This window comes from Schistocerca nitens, chromosome 3 (assembly GCF_023898315.1).
Source record: "Schistocerca nitens isolate TAMUIC-IGC-003100 chromosome 3, iqSchNite1.1, whole genome shotgun sequence".
Classification (NCBI taxonomy): Eukaryota; Metazoa; Arthropoda; class Insecta; order Orthoptera; family Acrididae; genus Schistocerca; species Schistocerca nitens.
Genome location: NC_064616.1, coordinates 352,378,920 through 352,396,724, shown reverse-complemented (window position 1 = coordinate 352,396,724; position 17,805 = coordinate 352,378,920). Strand labels below are relative to the sequence as shown.

At 45.1% G+C, this 17,805-nt stretch overlaps 1 protein-coding gene and 2 non-coding genes across 3 annotated transcripts in view; 1 reads left to right on the top strand and 2 right to left on the bottom strand.

Annotated features, from left to right (window-relative positions):
* Window positions 1-16,140, top strand: part of LOC126249228 (leucine-rich repeat neuronal protein 1-like) — a 114,725-nt gene extending 98,585 nt beyond the window's left edge. Inside the window, exons 2-3 of the mRNA XM_049950885.1 lie at window positions 8,789-9,367; window positions 15,763-16,140. Of these exons, the coding sequence (XP_049806842.1) occupies window positions 8,789-9,367; window positions 15,763-16,140 (957 nt within the window). The remainder of the gene's footprint in view (window positions 1-8,788; window positions 9,368-15,762) is intronic.
* On the bottom strand, window positions 10,127-10,201 carry Trnat-ugu (transfer RNA threonine (anticodon UGU)). The gene has a single exon. It is a non-coding gene; the product is annotated as a tRNA-Thr (tRNA).
* On the bottom strand, window positions 10,568-10,642 carry Trnat-ugu (transfer RNA threonine (anticodon UGU)). The gene has a single exon. It is a non-coding gene; the product is annotated as a tRNA-Thr (tRNA).
* Window positions 16,141-17,805: the final 1,665 nt, after the last annotated feature.

Genomic DNA, 17,805 nt, shown 5'->3' with positions numbered 1-17,805 from the left:
GGTCAGAGTTCACATCTGACCGCGAAAATGTCTTACAATTTTAAAACCTGGCTCCTTAATCTCTGTCTTAGGACTATATAACCTATCTGAAATCTTCCAGTATCTCCAGGCCTCTTCCACGTATACAGCCTCCTTTCATGATTCTTAAATCAAGTGTTAGCTTTGATTAAATTATGCTCTTTGCAAAATTCTACCAGGCGGCTTCCTCTTCCATTCCTTACCCTCATTCCACATTCACCTACTACTTTTCCTTCTCTTCCTTTTCCTGCTACCGAAATGCAGTCCCCCATTACTATTAAATTTTCGCCTCCCTTAACTATGTGAATAATTTCTTTTATTGCATTATACATGTCTTCAATCTCTTCATCGTCTGCGGAACTAGTAGGCATATAAACTTGTACTACTGTGGTAGGCATGGGATTCGTGTCTATCTTGGCTACAATAATGCGTTCACTATGCTGTTCGTAGTAGCTTACCCGAGCTCCTGTTTTTATTTTTTTATTATTTTTATTCATTATTAAACCTACTCCTGCATTACACGTATTTGATTTTGTATTTATAGCTCTGACCAGAAGTCTTGTTCCTACTGCCACCGAACTTCACTAATTCCCACTATATCTAACTTTAACCTATCCAGTTCCTTTTTTAAATTTTCTAACCCACCAGCCCGATTAAGGGATCTGTCATTCCATGCTCCGATCCGTAGAATGCCAGTTTTCTTTCTCCTGATAAGGGCGTCCCGAGTAAATGGTCCAAATGGCTCTGAGCACTATGGGACTTAACATCTATGGTCATCAGTCCCCTAGAACTTGGAACTACTTAAACCTAACTAACCTAAGGACATCACACACATCCATGCCCGAGGCAGGATCGAACCTGCGACCGTAGCAGTCGCGCGGCTCCGGACTGAGCTCCTAGAACCGTTAGACCACCGCGCCCGGCTCGTCCCGAGTAGTCCCCGCCTGGAGATCCGGGTGGGGGACTATTTTGCCTGTCGAATATTTTACCCAAGAGGACGCCATCATCATTTAACCACGCAGTAAAGCTGCATGCCCTCGGGAAAAATTACGGCTATAACTTCACCTTGTTTTCAGCCGTTCGGAGCATCAGCACAGCAAGGCCGTTTTGGTTCATGTTACAAGGCCAGATCAGCAAATCATCCAGACTGTTGCCTCTGCAACTACTGAAAAGGCTGCTGCCCCACTTAAGGAACCACAGATTTGTCTGGTCTCTCAACAGATTGTCCTCCGTTGTGCTTGCACCTACGGTACGGCTACCTGTATCGCCGGGGCAAAAGAAAATTTCTTATTTATTTATTAAATCCTGTGTGTTTCGACTAGCCTTCATCTCTCCGTGTCTTGGGCTAAGCCATTCATCGCTGTACATAAACTGTACCAAACACAACTGATATTCTGTTTGTTATATTATTTTATTCATCTACTCTTAGTGTTTTCCCTCTACAATTCCTTCCATAGACAAATATTCCGGAACACCTTAGCAAATGTCCGTCTACTACGTCCTTCCTTTCGTGAAGGCTTTCCACAAATATTTTTCACATCTATATTTTTTAAACCGTTTTAATTATATATTTCATCTATCCGACTAATTTTTATCCCCTTTCTGCAGCACCACATTTCAAATGCTTTCAGCTTCACTAAATCATGTTAGGATTATACTTGCTATTATTTCGTGGTCCAGTGGGTTACCTTGAAACACCCAACTTTTTTACCTTAGGCTCACGCTTCAACTCCATACGATGATTTGCTTCAGCCGATCTGTCTTCAACAGTTGATGTGTTTGTATATTCAGTGTAACTGTAAGACATTTAACTATCGTGTGACTAGCTTTTCCGTCAAACTGAGGTTTTTCATACACCTCTTGCTTTTTTTTTCTTTTCTTTCCTGCGTATGCTTTCTCTTTCAGAGTCACGATGCAGAAAACAGCTTACCGCCGCTACCTTCAGTAGCCTGTTATGGTACATATCTACTTCGGGTCTCCCTACTGGTAGATGTATATCGAAACTTTCTCGGAGTATCGACTCATTGGTGTATGGATTCATTAATCATTTTAACAGTTTCTGCATTGACTTTATATGCTATACTGTGTATATAAGGGGCAATCAAAAAGTTACCGTTCGAAGGCCGTCCAGTCCAGAGACGGTATGCCTATCAGGCAAAATCGCGTTGAGCATTGAGACAATCATCCCACCTACTCACAAGATTGAAGATACCCGTTTGGTAAAGCGTCATTTCCTGCTGGGTGAAGGAGTCCGTAACTGCCTGTTGCACATCCTCGTCCGGCAGGAATCACCGACCCTTCAAGGGCTTTTTTAAGGGACCGAAGGCGTGATAATCGCATGAGGAGAGATCAGGAATACAGAATTGGTGCTCGACAGTCTCCCACTCGAGTTGAATAAACTGAAGTGCATCCTTCACGACATTTAGGATTTGGTGACGTGTGTTGTCATGAAGCAGCAGCACCTCTCGGCGCACCTTTCCACAGTGGTGGGTTCGGACAAACGTGCTACCTCATACACGTTCTTCATTTTCCGATAGATGTCTACCGGAGGTTATCATTCGGCATCCAAGAAAAGGGTAACAGCATGTTGGTGATGTTTGTACGCATTTGATAATAATGTCGCCATAGTTAGAGTTTTTGTATTTACGGCACGCACGTCGGAAAAACACGAATGCCACACTAATCACTTGCCTACATGTTAGTGCTTATACACAGGCATCGGAGTCGTTCTACGTTGCGTATATCCTGCAGTAACGGACAATTTGTGGCCGCCATAACATTTAATGATTTTCTGATGTCTTGGTTTTTCACAAATGTTATGTTTCCTAGAACATCTATTAAGGAAGCAGATTGCACTCTCCAAACGTCTAGCCGGCCGTTGTGACCGAACGGTTCTAGGCGCTTCAGTCCGAAACCGTGTTGCTGTTGCGGTCGCAGGTTCGAATCCTGCCTCGGGCATGGATGTGTGTAATGTCCTTAGGCTAGTTAGGTTTAAGTAGTTCTAAGTCTAGGGGACTGATGACCTCAGTTGTTAAGTCCCATAGTGTTTAGAGCCATTTGAACCATTTTTTTCGAAACTTCTGTTTACGTAATTGTACAATTTTCGCACCTGTGTAACAATATTGGGACCTCCCTTCTTTTAAAAAAGTAATTGATGTACTTTTGTATGATTGCTGAACCAATGAGAAAATATGCAGACGATAAAGAAGCCAGGCATTGATGATGATGATGATGATGAAGTTTGGTTTGTGGGGGGATCAACTGCGGGATCATCAGCGCCCTTACAAAGTCCCAGTTTGTACACAGTCCAATTTTTACACAGTCCTATCTAGCCACTGTCACAAATGATGATGATGATGATGATGATGATGATGATATGATGAGAACAACACAGGCACCCAGTCCCCTGGCAGAGAAAACCCTCAACCCGGCCGGGAATCGAATAAGGGACCCGTGATCTAGAGGCAGCTACGCTAGTCATTAGAACATGTGCTGCAGGCAGCCAGGCATTCTGCAGAATTTGTAGGCTAAGAAGACTACATGTTTGATCAAATGCGAAAATGTCACTAACCTCACAATATCTATAAGCGGGTTGTGGGTCCTTTCAGAAGAAAGAAAGCAGTTCCACCGGGATACGGAGGCGAAGAGTTAATGACAATACCGTGGTTAGTAGGCGAATTGCATCATTTTAGCATAGCGGTGCGTGATTTTACAACAGCACCGTTTCTGTAGTAATTGCTTATCATCAATTAGGGATTGAAAAATCAAGTGTAGGGTAATTTTGTTGGATTTGGTGCTGTTATCCGCAGCACCTTTGAGTTAAATCAATGTACTAATTAGATTTCTGACGTTCACATCTTTGAACTGTTGCCTCCTAAGTATTACACTGCTGAGATTAACAAGAAAGATGCAGAGCAATAATTCAAAATTACACGGAAATTGTCAGAATGGCATGTTCACACTCCAGTTGTCGGCTCTTACAACCTGAGTGCAATAGAACTGCCATTTGGCAGTACTGAATTATACAGACTTATTCATAACTACGCCGACGGCCTTGCCACAGTGGTTACACCGGTTTCCGTCAGATCACGAAAGTTAAGAGCCGTCGGGCTTGACTAGCGCTTGGACGGTTCACCGTCCGGGTATGCCGAGCGCTGTTGGCAAGCGGGGGTCACTCAGCCCTAGTGAGGCCAACTGAGGAGATAGTTGACTGACAAGTAGTGGCTTCGGTCACGAAAACTGACAACGGCTGGGAGAACGGTGTCCAAGCCACATGCTCTTCATATCCGCATCCAGGGACCCTTGTCGGCTGAGGAGGACACGGCGGCCGGTCGGTACCGTTGGGCCTTCCGAGACCTGTTCAGACGGAGTTTAGTTTTTATTCACATGTACCTCCGAGGTTTCAACAGACGACTGTGCAAAAACTGTGAGACATACGGAAAAAGACGCATATCACTGGACAGGGCATCTCTCCAAGCTCCAACTCAGATTACACGTGCTCAATATGGACACCGTATGTGATGTGAAAAATGTCAATACGGGCGTGTGACGTGTATTTGCCATAACGATAGCAGCACGCAGAGGAAATGTGTTTACTGGGTTGACTACCAGCAAGAGCTAACTAATTCGATGCAACAACACGGTGTCCTGGACGTATTACTTTTCTGTACGCCTTATAGTTTTTGCGCAATTGTCTTCTGAAACGCCAGAGGGACTGTACAATCGATCACCTTAAACAACTCAGATAAATTCCAAGAGCATATACATTGTGTGCAAACACGTACTTCTGCCAATTTGCCACTTTCCATGCAATCTCAACTGGTTCTCCATATCGTTCAATTTAATCTCAGCAATGTCATATTTATGGGACAATGTTTCAAAGAAGTAGACGTCTAAAAACTACACCAAAATCAAACAATCCAGGGTCCCATTTAATGTAGTAAGTACGTCACATCTGTTACTTTTTAACGTTGTCTCGCTGGCTAAGGCGATGCTGGCTGTCTTAAGCAGAAAGTGTTTCGCTAATGACGCAGTGCACAGGGTGGATACGGGGCCACAAAATAGTAGTCTCTATGACGACAAATGTCCTACTACGTGGCGTAGCAGGACCGCCTATGTCATAATAACCTTACGTTCGTGAACCGCGCCACGAACATGTTTACACGACATCTTGGTGTGAGTGTATTGTAACTACCGGCTTCTCCTGTTCTAAGTACATGGTGTTTGATGTCCAGGTAAGAGCTGTGTCGTCGCGCTGCCCGTGGGAGGCTCCGGCAGCCGTTAACCTCCGGCCCGTTGCTGGGAGAGACTGTCACATGGCGTATCGAGTTTAGTCGATTAAGTAGACGAGTTAGGAACGGCCTTGAAAATAATCCTAGAAATGAGTTGCATCATTTAGCTCCTCAAGCAGGTGTTTCAGCAGCATCTTCGCACAGAGCTGTGCGCAAACTCAAACTGAAACCTAAAAATCTGAAGCTTTGACTGTCTAGTTCAGATACTCTTGCTCAATGTTAGCACTTCAGCTGGCTATTTCAGTATTCTTATCGTTTACAAGGTGATGTTCAAATGTTCTTTTTCCTGATGAAGCATCACTGCGTTTGTGAACTCATAGATCAATCGAGTTTGGTGTTCTATAAACGTTCATCGCTTACATCAGTAGCATCTGCATGATATGAACAAAGGAGTGTGGTGTGCAGTTAATGTAACGTGATTTATTGGACCGATCATCTTCAACCAAAGCATTGCCTGTGATTGGGCTGTTGAAAATACTGTAACTTTTGTTAGAGAACAACTAACGAAAAGTCCTACGGTTATGCGGGATGATGCAAGAGCACACACCGCTCTTGCGTCTATGACAGCATTACGAGGTATTTTTGATGATAAGAGCCTCCGTACCTGGCGTCGAGCAAGAGAATTCCTCTAATTAATTATCGGTTAATATCAATACATTATGTACCACACTGTCCGAGCAGCGTCCCGTGGAGTACGAGTATGTAGTGATGGGAGCCTTCCCCTGCCTACGATAGTACTGATTCCCGCCAACGCTGCAAATCCAACACTTAGTGGAGAATTTGATCTTCGAGCACTGTTCTGGAGCATCACAGCTCTCAACTTCGAAAAGACATTACTTTCGGTATATTTCTAGATATTACCAGCCCATAAATGTGTCATATCAGACGTCATTTTGTAACTGCATTTCAGTTAGTTGCCAATAACCATGTCTCTGAGATATAAAATACTATTTTCGAAGTGTCAGAGACGAAATAAAATCTGCTCGTTATATAGTCCGTCCACTCCCTGAAAATAGTGAAAAGTGTGGGGGATAGTTAGAAACCTAGTCTCACTATTGTCTGTTCTATCGTTTGGCGACGATCCAAATGTAATAATATAAATGCAATATGATACAGGAGTTGAAGTAATGCTGTTAGGCATATGTATATCTTCTCTTATCTATTTCTCACTAGACTGTAGAGGTTACCAGTTTTTGATAGACTAGAAAAGTCATACGTTAATGCTTCTGTATTATCTGATACAATGTAAAGCCTGTGTCTCCAAACAATCTTTCCGGTCCGCATATTACAATGGTGGAAATGGACAGTGTTACACAGCGAAAAATTAGTCCGATGTTCATCAAACTTTGTGAACATCTGCTTCATACAACATGTATTAAAGGATAAAACTCTCATTTGATTCGGAACTACTGTCCATTATCAACATCAGCGCGAACTGCGAAGCCACGTTCACGAATAGCCTTTGGCGTCCACTGTGGCAAGGAATCGAACAGCCTCCGAATGTCATCTTGAGGAAATTTTTGTTTTGCCCAAACACATGCTAAGCCACTTAAGGAACTGGCAAGAAAGCTATACAATTTCCATTGCATCCCAGAAATGTTCCATGGATGACATGTCAGGGAACTAGGCAGGCCAGTCAAGGACATATTTATGGCTCAAGGCGTTTGTAGTGTGAACTGCAGTGTGGAGTCTCGCTACATTAAGTTCTAATACGTCACACCCAAGTCATGAAAGGTACGACAGCAGGGTTCACCATTCGTACGACATAATGACGAGCATGCAGACTCCAATCAACAATTAGAAAATCAGTCCTGCTTTCACGTCCAATAGCTCGTCACATCATGAGCTATATGGGTCTAGAGGATCTTTGCTCCCTGCAATCTTTCACCAGATCATCCGAGAGGACGTTGGTGTCAATCTGACCGTCACAAACAGAAGCGAGACTCATCACTGAAAACCACAGAATGTCACTGAATATCCAAATTCTGGTTCTGCAACATCGAAGTCTCTGTTCTCTGTGGTATGGTGTCAGTGGTAAACGGCACATGACAGCTCGAGATCCGGCCGGCCGGAGTGGCCGTGCTGTTCTAGGCGCTTCAGTCTGGAGCCGAGCGACCGTTACGGTCGCAGGTTCGAATCCTGCCTCGGGCATTGATGTGTGTGATGTCCTTAGGTTAGTTAGGTTTAATTAGTTCTAAGTTCTAGGCGACTGATGACCTCAGAAGTTAAGTCGCATAGTGCACAGAGCCAATTTTGAAGCTCGAGATCTCAACCCAGCTTCTAGTAATCTGATCCGACAACTCGTGGTGACTGACTGTAACCACTGCCCGGCTTTCAGCTATTGTCATTCTTCTGTTGTTCAGAGCCAGTCTAAACATCCTATGGTCTCCTTGTGGCGTAGTCGTTCTGGAAGGACCCGTGACATTTCTTCGTTCCCCGCTGTTGTTATGAGTCCACCACCACTCACCCTGCCGTCAGTGCACGACACAAAACTGACTCTACGATCTGCCGCTATGATACTCTCATGACCCATGTCCCTCACAACAGCAATTCGACCATTTTCGACGTCCTACAGGTGACGATAGAACGTCCTCTCGGCATGCTGTTTGTGATCCCCACCTCAAAGGTTACAGTTATATTAGACACACCCAACAGCTATCACGTACCCACACTATTCTGCAGCTGAAGGAATGCTTTTATCCCACAGTAACGCAAATCAGTATCAGTTTGGCATTACTCGATAAAGTTCATAAATTTAGACAACATTGTCTGTGGAGCAGAATGATCTGGTGCATACTTTGCTTAAAAACAACAGTCGAGATCGCAATAACATTTGTTTGTTTATGGCCGGTTCGGCTTATGTTAAAGCCAGCCTCAGATTTTTTTTGGGTGTGGGGGTGGGGTGGGGGGCCTATGGCTGGTGTCGGCACCTCCTCGGTTTTTCTCGTCATACCACGGTCGTACACTGTAGACTGCACAGTGTACGTTCGTGATATCACGTGAAAAATCGGGGAGCCGCCAGCACCAGCCATAAGGGCTAAATAAAATCCCAGGCTGGTTTTAACATAAACCGAAACCGGTCATAAATAAACAAATGTTATTGCGACCTCGACTGTTGTTTTTAACCGAGATTGGATCAAGGTGTTCGGGCAGTAACAAAAAAATGGCTCTGAGCACTGTGGGACTTAACAGCTATGGTCATCAGTCCCCTAGAACTTAGAACTACTTAAACCTAACTAACCTAAGGACAGCACACAACACCCAGTCATCACAAGGCAGAGAAAATCCCTGACCCCGCCGGGAATCGAACCCGGGAACCCGGGCGTGGGATCGGGCAGTAACATTTTCCATTTCCATCTGTCTACTCGTTTTTCAACAATTAAGACCTCTATAGTAGCTCACAGTCCAGTGTTTAGAATTGTGAAATACAGTTTCCAGACTGAAAGATGGAATCTTCACCTTGGTGTACCGTGTTTCAGCTGCCGAACCTGACCGAGATCCACGTGGCGGGCAACAACCTAGTGTGCCACTGCGGCATGGCTTGGCTGCACAACGTGAGCCCGGAGCCGGTGCTGTGTCGCGAGGAGAACGGCACGGAGCAGGCGATGCCGGAGGCGGCCGAGGAGTGCCCGCCAGTCATAATGCCTACGTTCCCGTCTACAATACTGAAACAGCTGTCGCACAACCTGACGCTGCGCTGCCGTGCCGTGGCGTCTCCGCCCGCTAAGACTTCGTGGCGCCTCGGCTCCAAGCTGCCCGTGGGCCGCCCATTGCTGCGCGTGCGCGAGTGCGTGCGCGGCGGCCGCGCCTGTGTCGACGAGGACTCCACGCTCAACATGCGCTACCTGCACATTGACGACTCCGGCACCTACTATTGCATCGCAGAGAACGCGGCTGGCTCCACACGCCGACCAATGCACCTCGCCGTCAGTGATGTCCTGGTACGCCTCTACCCGATCGCCGTCACCTCCAACTTCGTCACGCTCTCCTGGAACATGACTGGCGGCGGCACTGGACATTATCTTCTGCGCTACAACAACCAAGTTATCCGCTTCCAGGTACACACACACAATTTTTAACCCAGTCATCCATTTTAGATAATAAAAACTGTTTCAAAAAGTTTCATCGAATTTCAGAAGACGATACAAAGATGAGCGAAAACATTGTGTTTACATCTTTAACAGCGTTTTGGTCCACCTTTTAAATGCAAGACAGCAGCGTTTTTGTGTGGGGTGGGTTCGATAAGACCTTGGTATGTTTCTATATGTATGCCGCACCAGATGCCTTCGCACAGTTCATGTGCATTAAGGGTCAGTGGTTTGTGTGCGCGGAGCTGCCACCAGATGCGTCCAAGATGTCCTTCGGGTTCAGATCAGGCGTACTTAGCGGCCAAGATACTATCACACTCTTATAACAACTGTAGCACCATTATGAACTTGTGACAAAGATGCCAGCCGGTGTAGCCGAGCGGTTCTAGGCGCTACAGCCTGGAACCGCGCGACCGCTACGGTCGCAGGTTCGAATCCTGCCTCGGGCATGGATGTGTGTGATGTGCTTAGGTTAGTTAGGTTTAAGTAGTTCTACGTTCTAGGGGACTGATGGCTTCAGAAGTTAAGTCTCATAGTGCTCAGAGCCATTTGAACCATTTTTTGTGACAAAGATAGTTATAAACTATATATGACGGTAGTATCTGTTCCCGAAAGAACAGTTACCGTGGATGACCATGCAGCTTTGCGAGAAATGAAATGATAATTAAATGGACACCCTAGCTGCAAACAGGCGTTGATGTACTTCATTGGGGACACGTTGAAAATGTGTGCCCCAACCGGGACTCGAACCCGGGATCTCCTGCTTACATGGCAGACGCTCTTTCCATCTGAGCCACCGCGGGCACAGAGGATAGTGCGTCTGCAGGGACTAATCCCTTGCACGCTCCCCGTGAGATCCACATTCCCTACATGTCCACACCACTACATTCGTAGTGCGCCTAATAGATGTTTGCCCATCATACTCATTACTCGTGGCAGATTAATCTACCAAGTCCCGTACGAGTTCGGGCATAGCGTGTGCGTTCGCACAAGAAGATCAATGGCCGGGAAGCCATATTTTTAACTATATATGACGGTAGTATCTGTTCCCGAAAGAACAGTTACCGTGGATGACCATGCAGCTTTGCTAGAAATGAAATGATAATTAAATGGACACCCTAGCTGCAAACAGGCGTTGATGTACTTCATTGGGGACACGTTGAAAATGTGTGCCCCAACCGGGACTCGAACCCGGGATCTCCTGCTTACATGGCAGACGCTCTTTCCATCTGAGCTACCGCGGGCACAGAGGATAGTGCGTCTGCAGAGACTAATCCCTTGCACGCTCCCCGTGAGATCCACATTCCCTACATGTCCACACCACTACATTCGTAGTGCGCCTAATAGATGTTTGCCCATCATACTCATTATTCGTGGCAGATTAATCTAGCAAGTGCCGTACGAGTTCGGGCATAGCGTGTGCGTTCGCACAAGAAGGTCAATGGCCGGGAAACCATATGTTTAACTATATATGACGGTAGTATCTGTTCCAGAAAGAACAGTTACCGTGGATGACCATGCAGCTTTGCTAGAAACGAAATGATAATTAAATGGACACCCTAGCTACAAACAGGCGCTGATGTACTTCATTGGGGACATGTTGAAAATGTGTGCCCCAACCGGGACTCGAACCCGGGATCTCCTTCTTACATGGCAGACGCTCTTTCCATCTGAGCCACCGCGGGCACAGAGTAATCAGTATGATGGGCAAACATCTATTAGGCGCACTACGAATGTAGTGGGGTGGACATGTAGGGAATGTGGATCTCACGGGGAGCGTGCAAGGGATAAGTCCCTGCAGACGCACTATCCTCTGTGCCCACATTTTCAACATGTCCCCAATGAAGTACATCAACGCCTGTTTGCAGCTAGGGTGTCTATTTAATTATTATTTCAAAGATAGTTATAATGCTGGAAGATGCCATCGCCATCGGATGAGAAATCAAATGGTTCAAATGGCTCTGAGCACTATGGGACTTAACGTCTGAGATCATCAGTCCCCTAGAACTTAGAACTACTTAAACCTAACTAACCTAAGCACATCACACACATCCATGCCCGAGGCAGGATTCGAACCTGCGAGCGTAGCGGTCGCGCGGTTCCAGACTGTAGCGCCTAGAACGGTTCGGCCACGCCGGCCGCCTGAGAAATCAAGCTTGAAGGGATGCAGGTGGTTCGCAATAACGTTCACATAGTCTACCGCTGTCATGGTACCTACGGTAACTGGCACGAGTCCCACGGAAGCGAAGATGATTGTCCCCCATAGCATAATTCCCCCCCACTGGTGTGATTCATCCGACCAGGTGTCTCATTTACACTGATCCACAGTCCCGTTTCCATTACCACCTGCCCGCTGCGATCATAATCGAGAACATTTTCGGGCAAACTGCTGCAGAGCCTCACGTACAACAATGTGCACTGTACGTTGTGCTCCAAAGAATTTGTGACTGCACTCTGTCTTCAGATCTGCCACAGATGGCCACCGCCTATCCTACTTTACAGAGCAGACAAACCTCCATCCTCCGCGTTCTGTGATGAGAGGAGAACGTTCAACACCTTGTAGCCTACTCGTGGTTTCGCCATACTTCAACCACTTTCCATAGATGTTCACGACCGTAGCACGTGAACAGCCGAGCCTACCAGCTTCGTCGTATCTGGGATGCTCGTTTCCAGACGTCGAGCTCTAAGAACCAGCACTCTGTCGAAGTCACTACTGTAAGTAGTATCCCACATTTTCGGCCCGTATCGTCGATTCGCCTCTGCTCTGCTTATAAACTTCCCTTATCACGTCACGCGCCCATAATCAAATGGTTCAAATGGCTCTGAGCACTATGGGACTTAACTTCTGAGGTCATCAGTCCCCTAGAACTTAGAACTGCTTAAACCTAACTAACCTAAGGACATCACACACATCCATGCCCGAGGCAGGATTCGAACCTGCGAGCGTAGCGGTCTCGCGGCTCCAGACTGTAGCGCCTAGAACCGCACGGCCACTCCGGCCGGCACGCGCCCATAGTCGCACCAGAAGGGATTCTCTTTCGTGGTGGGCTGTGGTAGCTGTGTTCTGGCTCGTTTTTGTATCTACTGCATGAATGAAGATAAAAATTTGGGGTACATTTATACTTACGCATGTACACTAAACGTTTACCTTAGCACCACCTACCGTATCACGTGGTTACCGGTAGTGACCTCCTTGGTACAGATGGCTCGCTCACTCGTTCATAATACACTGTGCGTGAAGATGGTGTTAACATAGTAACAAAAGATCGTTTTGCCTATTCCTTTCCGACACATCCTGTGCAATTAAAATTGTCACTTTGAGAGTACAGCTATGATTCTCCTAAGCGTAAAGGGCGTATTTGGATCACTGGCCTCCTAAGTCGCTTGATCTCACAGTTAGCAGTTTTCTTTCTGTGGAAATTTATGGAAGACTATCTGTGTGCCTCATCTTCCAAACTATATGGGTCAGCTGTGAAACAGTATAGTAACAGGAATCAACAGAGTAACTCCACACATTCTCGCAAATGTATGGAACGAGTTTGACCGTCGTCTGAAAGTTTGTGGCGTGGTATACAAACCCAGAAATAGAATTCATTTGCCGAATTCATCTTGCTACCTGACAGTGGAAGTCCAAGGGCTTTGAATCATAGTCCTCCAGGTTAAGAGTAAAACGTTGTAGCTATTACGCTCTGCGTACCCTACCAATCTTCGAGTTTTACTGAACAATGGTCATATAAAAGAAGAAGCCCCTGTAAATTTCACACCAGTGGAAGAATGCTCCTATCGGAGCACAAGAAATGAGAATATGTTCCTGTTGGTTGGTTGTTTTTGGGGAAGGAGACCAGACAGCGTGATCATTGGTCTCATCGGATTAGGGAAGGATGGGGAAGGAAGTTGGCCGTGCCCTTTCAGAGGAACCATCCCGGCATTTGCCTGCAGTGATTTAGGGAAATCACGGAAAACCTAAATCAGGATGGCCGGACGCGGGATTGAACCGTCGTCCTCCCGAATGCGAGTCCAGTGTCTAACCACTGCGCCACCTCGCTCGGTTATGTTCCTGTTTATTTAAAAGATTCTGACTAGAAAGTGGGTTATCAGCTGCCTCATTCTTCGTTCCTCAGCACCTTTAAAAATTTTCCCGAAGAGTTTGGCATGCGAACATATCCGCGCTTTTTTCAATATGCAACTCACCCGAAACACCCACAAGCTGCATTACCACTCACACCCCTAGTTCACTGCTGCGCAGCGCTCATACCCAACTAGTCCTAGTTGCCCTTTCTCACTCCCTCACCCAGCCGCGCATACTGTCACTATATCTTGGTCTCTCTCTCTGTCACTGTCTACTGTGTCACAGCCACAGTTTCTTTCGTTCTCTCCTACTACTACTGTCTCCCTCTCGCTCTCTCTTACTGCTACTATCTCATTCGTTCCTTCCCATTGCTGTTGTCTCTTGTCATTATCACGTTCTTTCTCTTCCTCGTTATCATCGCCATATATTATGTCTCTTATTCCATCTGGCTCTCACTCACTTCCACTTTCTCTTTATTCCTCCCCCCTCCCCTTTGGCACTGTCTTCTTCACTCTTTTCCTAGCGTTGTTCTGTCACTGTCAACTATGTAGTTTCCACTGCCACTGCAACCCTCTCTTTCTCTCACACTGCCATTGTCTCCTTCTCTGTTTCTGTAACAACCACTGTCTACAGTCTTACAGTATTTATTACTTTAGCGTCTCTTTGCCACTGTCACTGTCTTCTCTCACAGCATAAAAAGCGCGAATATACTCAAATGCCAAAATTTTGGGGAAATTTTTAAATGTGCTGAGGAAGGTAGTATGAGGCAGTTGGTAGCCTACTTTTCAGCCAGACTCCGTTAATTAAACAGGAAAATATGTGCATTTTTTGTGCTTCGTGAACAACACCTTGGATCACTGCTGCACGCTGCAGTTTTCATGTTACTGCACCAAATGTAATATTTACACCTTATTTTGTTTGCGTAATAAAGGTTTTTGGCCGATATACAGCATATTAATCCTTGTTCTCGAAGACGGCGTTGCACAATTAAGACAGACTGGAGTTGCTCATACGCTATTTCCTTCCTCGAGAATTTTAGCAAGAGTCCTCTGACGCTTGCTTTGTAGCATATGAACTGATCTTCCATGTATGGTGTGACTGGTGGTTTTCCAGATCGCGAAACACTTGTATAAGCGCCAGTTTGCTTGATTCCCTGCAATGGACACAACACTGTAGATAGGGCTATGATAACTTTTGTTGCTATTGTCCTACTCGAATAGCCTTCCTGATGCAAAACTATAATTACTGCCCGTTTCTCAGTTCCAATCTTCTGCTTCCGTCCCATTAAGACGTAATACAGTATGAACCTGATCAGGTATACGAACATACTCTTATATGCACCAAGTGTATTGCAAACGTTCGCCTAGGTCAGCGTGGCGGATTGCTATCTGAAGGGGCCAGGGTTCGATTCCCGGTGGGGTCGGAGATTTCCTTTGCTCGGGGAGTGGGTGTTGAGTTGTCCCCACGTTTGAATCGTCATAACTGATATTCTACTGTTGAGATGGCTGTATTAGCACGATTTTCATCAAGCACCGAAGGTCTTCCTGACCGTGGAGAATCACTACTGTCAAAACAACCCTCCTTAAAGCGTAAAAATCATTTACTTATCGTGTTTTGTCCAAGGGAAATGTAGCCATACGCGAAGCAAATGTTTCTGGCTGCCTACGGAGCAGTTACCCTCTATTGAGCTGAAACAGAAGAATACGTCGATAATGTTCTGATTTCTCCATTTGGCACTCCATTTTCTAGCGTCCACAGATCCCCACACTATCTTTAAACGACATAGTGACAATATGTAAACACAAACAGTAAGAGCGAATTACAAATAAAAAATGAAAATCGATGAATGAACCCATAGCAGCCGGAATACCAACATGTAAAACAAAAACGCTACAAGCTTATGCACCGACGTAACACATTATCAAATACGTCATCTTGGGATCTTATTGAGTCTTTAAAACTGAGAAGACCTTTCCTTAGTCACAAATATGGTGGTTTAGAAATGTGACAGCCACGGTTGTAATTTTCCCACACAGATTTTTTCATGCAAGACCTTAAATCCTGTTAATTCTTCCCATTCCTCTTGCCCTCATAACGTCAGTTCTAGATGACGAGCAGTTGTCAGGATGCTATTAGGAGTTTTCTGAATGACAGGATTGTTGGGTCGCTAGTAGGCCGAGTGCAGTCCAAATGTCCAACACATCACTGAGTTCGATATGAGAACCTAGTCTGTCCTGCAGAAAATGAATAAACGTGTGTAAACATTCTGATGATTGACAATGTGTGTTGTCGACAGGTGGGCGTCCGCATCCACTCCTACACTGTGCACGGTTTGAAGCCGGGCACTCACTACCACTTCTCGCTGTGCATCGAGCGCGACGGCTACGTGTTCGAGATTGGCAGCACAGAGCTGACGACTCGCGAGGACGGCTTCATGCGCACACTGGGCATCAATCGCAACTACTCAACGGCCATCTCCCTGAGCGTGATGGCAGGCGCCTTGGCTGCGGCTTGCGCCAGCGCCTGCCTGCTACGCATCTACCGCCAGCGCTCACAGCTGCGTTGCCCGCCACCCACCAACCTTGCCAGTGTCTCCTTCATCGACATGCCGGTCGAGTGCTCCATGGCTTCACCCCCCAGCACCGAAAGCTCCTTCATAACCAACTACCCGTAACACACCGCTCTCCCTCGCTTTATGTGTTTACCCCTACACAGCATGTGAATTAATGTATTCCTATGTGTCTTTTCCCTCTTCCCTAAATGTCGACAGAATGTCTCCACAAAGCAACACCTAAACAGACTACGAAATTCACTTACAAATAGAAAGATATTTTTCAAACTTACTATGACAATTAACGAATGTTATCCACATAGCTGTGGGCCACAGTACTGAGACTTTACTTCGAGATTTACAGGTAATGGAAAAAAATGGAAAATGTCAATTTCTCACTCACTACAAGTTCACAGAAAACCATTAATTATTTTTTTTTGGGGGGGGGGGTCTTTTCCTTGACCGAACCACGACTCATTATTGGCGTTTACACTATCTACCGACTGTAGGAAATGAAACAGGAAACTAAAAAATACATAAACATTGGGATTTATTTCCTATAGCACAAAAATATTCAATTCCAACCGCGACAAAGTAACATTTTTACGCACAGAACGTTTTCCCTGTATATCACTTACTTGTGACATTTTCATCGCTAACATATGGCGGAATGAGTGCTTACTACCAGGACTAATCAACGAGCCAAAGAAACAGAGATATAGGAGCTATAAGAGCCGAGGGTTTTGTGTAACAACACGATCTACCTAGTCCAAAATAAATCAAAGTTTAGCCAGTCATTTTGAGAATGTAGTGTATCTGAGTTTCTATGTCGAAAGATGTTCCTTATTTTCGGTAGAAAATTTATTGTTTATCGTCAATATGCGACTGCCGTAGCGTTGTCCATGAATGATACAACCTTTTAAAAATTGTTTTCTCTCTGCTTTAAGCTAAACCGACCAAATAATAAACTCTTGTGTGTAAGAGTCTGCGTTATATACTTATATTCTGCAGATCTATCTCTGTATATATATATATATATAAACTATATTTTTGTCTAGAACACATTCGAAAATTATCCCTTCCCGGGAAGTGTAACATCCAATGAACTTGAATCGTTGCTTTATTTCAGGGCAGTATAGATGTGTGAAATTTGCACGGTTGTACGTATGTCTTCTTCATAGTTCTCGGAATTAAAGGAATTTTAACAATTACAGACACAGTTAAAAATTGGAGAAGAAAAATTGCCCAATGCTCTGACCAGTCCCTGATATTTAGATCTCAAACTTAATCGTATGTCTATGTTAACCAGAACTTTTAAGTTAATGTATTCTTCAATTCTGACTGATAGTACTTAAATATAAGTATTGTGACACTTATCTTTTCTGCAAATATTCCACCGTCACTCCGCTTAATATCTGTTCCAGAAGCCGCTGGTAAACCGAAGTAATGCATAAGCTGTACACACTGGCGTCTAGATGACCGAACACGTCGCCTTTGTGAAAAATATCAACATACCCTTAAAATGTAAACGTACACCTTCGAAGGAATTCAAGATGTAATTTTCATTATTCTTTATTCGTACAGCAAAATTAAAAGATGGAAAATTATACCGTGCTACTTCTGTTTGCGGTGGGATACAGGTTTTCTCTTCAGATTTACTGGACAGGTTGTTGATTTTGGTCAAGTTCAGTGCAATAATATTATTTCTCGCGGTTCAAAATTTTCGTTATAGAAAGCAGCATCTAGCTATGAAGCAAATAAATTATCTTTAATTGTCTTGTCGCTATG